Source organism: Poecile atricapillus, chromosome 10 (genome assembly GCF_030490865.1).
Source record: "Poecile atricapillus isolate bPoeAtr1 chromosome 10, bPoeAtr1.hap1, whole genome shotgun sequence".
In the NCBI taxonomy this organism is placed as follows: Eukaryota; Metazoa; Chordata; class Aves; order Passeriformes; family Paridae; genus Poecile; species Poecile atricapillus.
In genome coordinates, this window is record NC_081258.1 from 8,391,245 (window position 1) to 8,401,167 (window position 9,923).

At 44.9% G+C, this 9,923-nt stretch overlaps 1 protein-coding gene across 1 annotated transcript in view; it reads right to left on the reverse strand.

The window, feature by feature from the left end:
• NETO2 (neuropilin and tolloid like 2) overlaps positions 1–8,610 on the reverse strand; it is a 30,550-nt gene extending 21,940 nt beyond the window's left edge. The window contains exon 1 of the mRNA XM_058846317.1: positions 8,297–8,610. Within this exon, the coding sequence (XP_058702300.1) occupies positions 8,297–8,330 (34 nt within the window). The 5' untranslated portion in view covers positions 8,331–8,610. The remainder of the gene's footprint in view (positions 1–8,296) is intronic.
• Between the last annotated feature and the right edge of the window lie 1,313 nt (positions 8,611–9,923).

Genomic DNA, 9,923 nt, shown 5'->3' on the forward strand with positions numbered 1-9,923 from the left:
ATTTTTGTGTACATTTTAAAAACAACAAAGCAATCTCCTGGCGTCCTAAATTCATATTACTTCCTGGAAAAATAATTTCAAATCTCAAAGACTAATGTGGACAGCACAAATCCATTAGAAGGAAGATATCTAGGACAAATCCTGGAAGCTGGTTCAGTACAGAGCTAGTGCTGAACCACCGTCCTGGTACTGCAGCAGGGACACAGTTAGACAGGGACACAATTAGAACAGTCATGAGATACTTTCACTAACAGTCTTGTAGCACTTCCAGAAGGATGAAGAATGATCTTGTTATTTCTAATAAACTGTAATTCAAATGGTTACTATGCACCTGAACTTACAATGGGACACAGTATTCCTCTGCTCCTATTTTCCTCTTTTAAAGTCTCTTAGAGATCTCTCTGACATGACTATTCTTCAGTGTGGATGAAAGATAAGTCTTAGCTCCAGAGTCTGTTATGGTACAGGAAGCACAAGTAGGGAGTAAAAATGCCACTTGAACATGGCTTGCTGATGTAAGCAACAGCACACACAGTGCAGGATTGCATTGAATATCAAAGGGATTCAAGGGCTGAATGGTTTGTTTTTACTGGGTAAGTATGGTGAGAATTCTATCAGAAGATCCTGAGCTATGGGACACTGACCTTACGAACTTTGAGATACTCAGGTGATAACTGTAATAAAAATTAGTGCTTCTGCACCTTACAGTGAGCTTCCACTTCATGATCTGTACCCTGCAGAAGAGGCCATCATTAAGACAACAGCAGCATGGACACCGAGGCAGAGATTGAGGAGCTTCTTTTATTCATGAATCTGGTATTTGCTACAGACTTGTATTTCATGAATTATTGTATAGTACTTTTGTACTGCCATTTAAAGCTCTGATAGTTTTTACCTGTGTGAGCATGAACTAGGAATACAGAAAAAGCAGCAAGCTTCTGTCTGTTTTTAAAAGCATGGATTTTTCATTTTCTTCACTTCTTTGCATGAAATATTTTAGATCACATAGCCTGCAGACAGCTGTATAAATTTTAAAGAGTGAAGACACTAAACATACAATGCAAGTTCTTACTATCCTGTTGCTGAAATAGGCTTATGGAATAATATAAGCCCTTGGTGTAATAAACTCTGAATTGTTTGCAGAAGTCAATATGTGCTTTGTTGGTATTGCTTAAATTCTTAAAAATAAATTTAAGCTAAAAAAGAAAAAAATAAGGCAATTTCTGATTGGAGTATACATAGAGAGGCTCACGAATGTGTGGCTCTAACTTCTCTTTAAGAACTAAAATAATAGAGTTAGTTTTGCAGTAAATTTGTGCTTAACCCAATACTGAGAAATCGGCATATTGCTTAGAAAAACAAGTGCTTTAGGCTGCAAATCTGACATATGCTTGTACTTTCTGGCAAAACATCTTCTTCAGATTTCATGGGATACAGTGCAGCTCTGAGCTCCCTATGATATGTCTTTTCCTTGCTCTTTCTGCATGCTCTAGGGATCTTCACAGAAACAACAGACTCGATTTGCTGTGTGGCTCTGAGAGCAGTGTCTGTCTTCAGTGATGACAATGGGGGATCTATGCATGCAGGGCAAGCTGAATATCAAACTGGGGAGCAGTCAGGCACAACTGAGAAACAGAGTGAAACATTCCACCATTTTTAAAAATAAAGACTTAATCATTCAGAGTATTACACATTCTTAGCATAGTGGTAGCCAGAATCCTAGGGATAAAGATGACAGACTTTGCTTAAAACAGGATTCATTGGATCTCTGTGCTCAGCTCATTGGATTAGGCAGCACCTTGTACACACATAGTCCAGATAGATGGTAATTGGCAACACACAGGTCATGCATGTTGGAAAATCTTGCCAGGATGCCTGCTTCTTTCTGGCAGATACAGCCTAGAGTAACGAATGCTTGATCTTAATTACATACTCTGTTTTGCCTTATGGGAATGATTCCTTTTCCATGTATTCTTCTTAAACCTAGCTCCTCATTTTCCCTGTCTGCTAAAATTAGCATTACTTTCAGCAACTGCTCATCACAGTATTTCAGGTTTTATATCCACTTTTACTCACATGTCTAAACATTAATATTAGCTATTTATGTGCTGGGGACATTTATGATTACTAGATCCTGTCCTATTCTCTGGCCAACATTAGTTGCATGTTTTGGTTGCTTTTAAGGACTCTGATCAAGGATTAGTTGCTGCACAAATTCAAAGTCAGTGATTGACTGGTGGGTGGTCTTGTAAAGAACTTGTACAATTCAGACAGACAGGTCCAGACACATTGGATTTCATGTAATTCTGTGTGGATGGTCACCTCCTTTTCTCTCAAAAAGCTTATTAACTGCTTTTGGATTCAAGCCATTTTTAGCTCAGAAACACACACTGTAAATTTCAAGAATGAGATTTTTTTCTCTCTTCCTAGCATTTGCTGTGTTTGTTAATTGATAAAAGGAATACTGGATTGCATCTGTCGCTGCTGTATTTAAGGCTAACAATTCTGTTGCTGAGGATGAAAACACGGCAGTTTTTAAATCCCAAACATTTTTATAGCTCATAGTCTGTATACATTCCTTAATCTATTGTGGTTTCAACAGAACATTTGCAGATAGGTAAAATGAGTATCAAAGAGCAGTTAAGGTGGCTGCCTACAACTTATCCTATTAACAGCTCCAGTGGTTTCTTCATATTGGAACATACAGCAGGATTGCCACAGAATAAAGTACTGAGATGAAGGTGTGCATCAGGCAAAACATATTTTAGCTGGTTTAAATCTTACCCAGAGCATGCTAGTGGAGCTGCCAACACATTTTTAATCCTTCTCACAAAAGCTTGATAGCAGAAGTGGGCTTCACCAGCTATTAAGAGTGACTCTGGTGCCTTCTAAGATCCAAATCTTGTTAGCCATTAGCTGCCAGCAGGATATCAGAATGCACTCAGGTCTATTCTCAGATATAAGAGTTTCATCTCACTCCAGCTGTTTCCAGTAGGGATTCCTCTCTTTAAGATTGCCAGAGAAACAAATTGGGACTCTATCTCTGCAGAGAAACCAGGTTAACTGATTCAGGAAGTAAGTGCAGTTCTCCCACATCCCTTTGATAAAAATCATCTCCAGAACAATTCATGCTTGGATGGATCTGTGACAGAGTCCCCTCTAGGTTTGCTCAAAACATTTAACATTTCTGATCCTGTCCTCCGTTAGAAATGTATAAGCAGCTGTGGGCTGCTTCATTTTACCAGTTGCTCCACATCCTGTTACTTACAATCCATCCCTGGGTCTGTCTGCCAGCAAAACTTCTGCCAGAAGACTGATAGCTTTCATTTTTAAAATAGAAACTTTCCTTTTTATATGGAAGAGCTTTTTTTTTCATCTCCAAGCTGTGTGCAGCAAGAGAATGATGAGAAGACTGCATGTGCAAACCATGTTGATGAGGGGTTTCAAAAACCTTATTAAAATATGTACACTGACTTCCAAGTTCAGATGATTTCCCTCTAGCTGACAGAGGTAATCCTGCTGCACATGACTATTCTGAATACATCTTTCCCAGAAATAACTTACTCCTAGAGAAATTGGATAGTGATACTTTTGATATAAAAATCAATCAGATTATACCAGACTTCTTTATCTTCTCTTATTTATTAGCAATATTCTATATTTTTTCAGTGGAAATATTTTCTGGAATGTCTATTATGAAATTAATATTTCAAGTTCTTTTCTGCAATCTTCTGTCTTGTCTGGCAACAATTTATGTACAGACTACAGTTTTTTCTCTTTTCCAGCTTCTCACTCTCAGTCCCTTAAAAAGAGACTTAACTTAATGTTCATCAATTTTACTGTAAGATAGAGAAGGAGGTTTTGTGAAATGATTTCTTAACATACTGGCCATCCTTTCCTGCTGCATAGTGGGGTCAGCTTTGTAATAACAGAAAACTGAGTGAATCACAGAAATAATCTAAAAGAAATATGGATTTTTTTCCATTAGAAGTTTCCTGCTGATTTTTGTTGTAAAATTTACACTCCCCAACCCCTTATCTTGCAGTACTGGAGGTGGCAGTTGCCAGTCTTTTGCTGACAGAGGCAGCAAGCTGTTTAAGTTGTCCTAGACTGTAAGTGCTTCATTAATTAAAAAACCAAATTGGAGTGTACAAGGCAGACATGCAGCAAGCTTGTTTGCAGTGTTAGAACCCCAACTTGAATCCAAGACACTAAAATTTTGCTTCAGTCCAGACAGGTTATACTCCTAGTGCTGGGTTTGTTTTGTACATAAACTACACATACTAGAGTATGTGCAATTAGCAGCTCTCTTCATTTTTGCAGTGAATTAAATTGTGACTTTCTGACAGGTTCATAAATGATGAATAGCTTCTAAAGTTTTACTTCAGGGGTAATTTTTCTGTCTAATCTCTCCTTGTGAATTAAACCTTAAGGAAGATGCTGAAAATCTTAACTTTTTCATTAGATAGGGATACATAATTTAGTAGCTCCTTTAGCTTCAATCTAATGTTATTCCATACTCTGGCTATAGCCATATTACAGCCACCTGATTTACACACTGACATTAGCTATTAATATCAATGTAATTGTAACCAGCTTGTTCTGTAAAAATTTTAGTAGTCATGGTCAACTATGTTTTAGGAAAAAGAGGGAGTTAATGTGTTTGAAGTTATGTTGCAGAGTGGTATATTTTGAATATGAAGTTTGCATGTGTATTCAGAGCAAGGCATAATACCACCAAATACTTGCCTTAACATTGCAGCTTTTTGAATCCTGTTCTGCAGTTATTTGAGTTACTTCTGCTGAACTGCTCAGCACTGCAAGCAGTTTGGGGCCTCACTTTTTTTCAGTGCAGCAGAAGAGGTAGAAAGTAGACACTGTTTATTAAGTAAAAAATAATATTCCGACTTCACTTGGTACTGCCTTCATTAGGGTAACTGTAGCTTCTACAGTCGTTACTTTGCTTTTTGTTTTAATGAATAGATCATGAAACTGTTAGGAGATTTTTGAATTACCTTTTTTTCTGCTTTTTTTCAGCTTTTTGTGGCATTATTATACCTTTTGGTTTTGGAAACAGGCAGCCATAATTTCTAGCTTTTGTGTGGAAGGAAACATTACTTCCTAACACTACTTGTTTGTGAGAAATTAACTGTTAAAATCATGCCAAAATGCAAATGAGGAGCCTGAGCAGAATGGCAGGAAGTTAAATCATAGCAGTCCACATTCTTGCAACCTGATGCAGTTGGAAATAATTCTGTAGTCCACTGGAAGGTTGGGAATGTAGCGGTAGTTTCTTCTTGTCCTGGCTGCTTGTTGAATTATTGGGTCAGAAGATACAGAATTCTCTTTTTGGCTTTTTAAATTAATCCAATATATTAACTGAAAGAGACCAAAACTAATGTAGAGGAAGGATTTAACTGACAGCTTGTACAGTTTTTTTAAGCAAATAATAGCATATGGAAATGGAAGAGGAAGCATATTTGAAGCATGGGAACAAGATCTTCGCAAACACATTTTGAGGGAATACCAGGTATGAGGAAATTCAAGATAGGTATATTTACCTCCTAAGCATTACAGGGGCATAGCTTTATTATGAAAGCAGCTGCTTTTCTCTCTAAAGAAGTGGAGGGTTATGGTGCTTTATTGTTGTAGAGCAGTTGCATTTTGCAAGCTGTGCCAGGCTTAGGGAAGGATTCTAATGTGTTTAAGATGTCATTGAGAACTGAAGGCAGGAGGCTTTGTCTTCCAACAGCCCAAATGCAGCAAGCTCCTGGCCTCCAAGAGGTTACAGACCCCACTGAGAAAGCAGGTGGGCATTGGCTGGGCTCCACTCCAGCAAAAGCTGCAGCCACTGAAATCTCAGGGCTGTCGTGCTCCAGCAGCGCTGCCACTCAGCACTGCTCCCTGGGAGAGCTGGAAGAGAGCAAAGAATCCATGTAGGATGATGGGACCTAGGATGAGACTTTTAAAAGTTTTGCTGAACACTACGGACAGAGGCAAAGAATTACATTAAGATGTTTATTTAAATAGCCCTTGATCTTGATAGCTGAAGAAGAACAGAATTATAGCTCTGAACAAGCTTAATATAAGAAATTCCAACTGCCACAAAGTATGATGGGCTTTTTTCTGCCCTAAGGTAACACAGCCACAAAATAGAATCTTTGTGGACAACAGAAATGTATACAAACATTCCATGTTAAGAATAGATTAAACTGTTTCTAAGAAGTATTAAATAAAATATAACTTCTCATGATACACTGAACTTCATGGTACTTCATATGTGGCTTAGCAGAACACACCCAGTTCTGCACACGAAGCTATTTGTATGGAGAAAAAATAAAAATAAATTACTGCCACTGTAAGTAGGGCTTCCATCCAGAATTTAAGACTCAATTTGTAAAATATGGACAGTTACTTTGAATTTTATTCCCAGCAGTTTCCTTCTGGAACTAAATCTATACTTCTATCTACAGGAATATACTTTTTTGTTTCTGATTAGGTGTAATAATGGGACTATGTAATGACTTCTAGTGAAGCAGAGATAAAAGGGAGTGTATGATGCTAAGTAATGATAGGTTGTTTCTGTAGTCATGGCAAGGGATGCGTTTAGAATACCAACAGCTTATTGACTAATAGCTTTGTGCAATTTATGGATTATGAATAATACAAAAAACTTCCTGTAGAGGGACTTTTTACATGGACATTAGTGTTATTGTAAAAAATATACAGATACAGGTCTGTTCATTGGAAAACCTGTACAGTCAATTTTGCAGCAATCACATATTTCTGAAACATAATTAAATCTGCATGTGTATAAAGTATTTAAGTAGTAGATACAACAGTTGTATTTTATGGTTGTTTTTTAGTGGCTTCTGACATTTAAATATGTTACTTAAAAGAGGCAGTAGGAAAAAGAATATAAATGCCCAGTCTTTCCCATGTAAACCATATGTTCCTACATTGTCTAAACTCAGTGAATGATTAACAATATAGAGAGACAGACATTTATTGAGAACAAGTATCTTCTGTCTCTCAGTTATGATGCTAATAAATGAAAAATATTCTTTCAAACCCTGAGGACATAAAGTCCTACATGCCAGGAACATGGGATTTTATGGCCCATGGAAACATTCTGGATTTAAAACAGACTTTACAACTTTGATTCTGTGGGAAAACATCAGTGTATACACAAAACAGTTCTCTACTCTGCAGTAATGCCTTGTTGGCTTCAATAACGCATGCAGTCACACCAACATCTCCTAACAGAATAATTTAAAATAATAATCATCATTAAAAAAACCAAAAATACATCAGACTGGAATCCCCATCAAGGCTGCTATTGCTCAAGAAGATACAAAATGCTAGAAATAATCTCTTGAGGCACAAGGTTAAGTGCTACATCGAGACTTCTTTTCTAACAGCAACCCCTCGCCCATTGTCGAGCTGTATAAATAATAGCACAGACAAAGAAATGCTCAGATGAGGAGCCTTGCTCGGTTGTTTACCTCTGAACAGAAGTAAGTTAGAGACAGGATTTAAAAGCCTCAAGAAGAAAAAGGACAGGTAAACACCAGTCAGGGTTGTGACTCGGGTGACTGATTTTATGAAAACCTTACTGAAAACAGACCTTGCTCTCGGTAACAAGTGTGATAAGCTGAACGGTGTTGAGCAGCTCGTCAGGAGAGTCCCGAAAGCAAAGAGTATTTTTACTGTGCAAAGACGAGCGTAGGATATTGCCGCTGTGTCTCGGGAATATACGGGTCACTGGGGTAGAGTCGCTGCCACTGTGACCCACGTTTCTGCAGGCTGGGACCCCCCCGAAGCCGAGGTGTCCCCGACGGTGGGATCCCCAAACCCGAGATGCCGAGGTGTCCCCGCAGCTGGGACCCCCCAAGCCCGAGGTGCCGAGGTGTCGCCGCCGCCCGCCCGCGCTAGCGGGACGAGGGGCAGCCCGGGATGGGTGAGGGTCCCCGGCCCGGGCTGGGCTCCGGCAGCGCCCGAGCCGCAGCGCTGGGTCTCGCGTGGGGCAGAGCGGGGCTAGAGAGCGGCGGCCGCCGGGCAGGAACGCGGGGCCGTGGGGCGGTGCGATGGGGAGGAGCGGGGCACGGGCAGCTGCCCGGGAAGAGCAGCCCCGGCAGCAGCAGCGGGGCGGCCGCCCCTGCGCAGCCCCCGCTCCGAAGTTTCCTCCGGCGCAGGGAGGGCGCCGCGGGCAGCACGGGGCGGCCGAAGGGGCGGCACCGCCGGGGGTACCGCGCTCCCCGCTCCGGCGGGGCGCTCTGCCGCCCGCGGCTCCTACCTTCCAGCACCGAGCAGAGTTTGTGCAGGGCCATTGTCTCCCGGCGGCGGCGGCGATCAGCGGCGCTCCATGGCCGCGGCGGTGCCCCCCGCGAGGGCGCTGTGCCCGCGGCTACGGCTCGGCCCCCGCCCGCCCGCGGCCATGCCCGGAGCCCCCGCGGGGCGCTCTCAGCCTCCGCCGCCCGAGCGCGGAGCCGCCGCCGCGCTCAGTCCCATGGAGAGCGGGGCGCGGCGGGCTCCGTCGAGGCTGGCCTGTCGGGGGGGCTCCCCGCACGGCGCTCGGAGCGCAGCCCAGCGGTTCCCAGCTCGACTGAAGCGGCTGCTGCTAAATGAAGCTCATTTAAGATGTGAGGGGTGTTTGCCTGGATGAGCTGCTTGTACGCATGTGCCCGCCCCCGACGGAGCCCCGCAAGCAGCCACAGCCGCAGCCGGCGGGGCCGCTGTGCTCCTCCCGCTCGGCCGGGCACCGAGGCGGGGGCGACAGCGCTGGAGCAGCACCCGTTCTCACCCCGTGCCCACGGGGGAGCCGGGGCTGGCCCCGTTGCAGCGCCCGCCTGGGTCCCGCACCTCGGCCCCGCCGTGCCTGCCGGCCCAGGCCCATCCTGCCCCCGTCTGCCGGGGTTTTCCCGTGTGCGGTGCTGGCTGCCCGGAGAGCGTCCCCCGCGGAGGAGCCGTGCGGCCCCTCTCCAGGACACGGTGGCTTGGATAAGCCTGAATCCCGGCTTCCCGGCTTTGTTTGGGATCTGAATGGGTCCCGATGGGGTAAAAGGAACACGGTGCTGCCCCTGGTCCTCCGTGGCTCCCCTTCGCCCCCTCGCTGGTGGCAGCGAGCCCGCGGCTCCGGCAGTGCGGCGTGCCCGGCTGCAGTGTGCCGCCTGCAGCTCCGGCACCGGGAAGAGCCCATCACACGCTATTGTGCGGCTGTTGTTTGACAGGAGTGACATCTAAAATGGAGCTATTACTTTACAAGAAGTTAATAAAAAGGCGCATTTAGCCTGCTGCCTGCCCTGGCTCCCGTCCCCCTGGTTATCCATCACATCGGGTTAGCTTGTGAGGGGAGATGTTACTTCGGGAAAGGGCCTGAGGTGGAGGCGGGTGGCGATGTCGGGGAAGGGCAGGGAGGGAGAGGCCCCGGCCAGCGGATCCCGCCGCGGGGACTCCCGTCCTGGCAGAGCCCTCCGAGCTGCCGAGGGAGGTGCGTGAGGGCGAGAGCCGCGGCTCTGCCGGACAGCCGGGGGCATCGCCGCGGAAGGCTGGATTGCCACAGGCTACGTGTAAAATGATAGCAACACGGTAGTCCCTTAGAGATGCTTTCAAATCTCCCATAGGCAACGCGGGCTGAAGAATCGCTGGGCATTTCCTACAGGATGTCTCCTCCCTGGAACTGCCGATTAGGCGAGGCTGAGATCTTTCGCTCAGGCTCCGGAAGTATTGAAACACGGAGATGCTTAGACCCGTGCGTGTTGCAAAGCTCTGCGGGCCCGCAGGAGCTGCCGGGGGTGCCGTGGCCGGGAGCTCCCGGGGCGGCGGAGGTCGCGCTCTCGGTTCGGGTCCCCGCTGCACCTCCAGCTGCCCCACGCGCAACTCCCCGCTCCGAGCGCAAGCACTTTGTGAAAGCAATTTGGAAC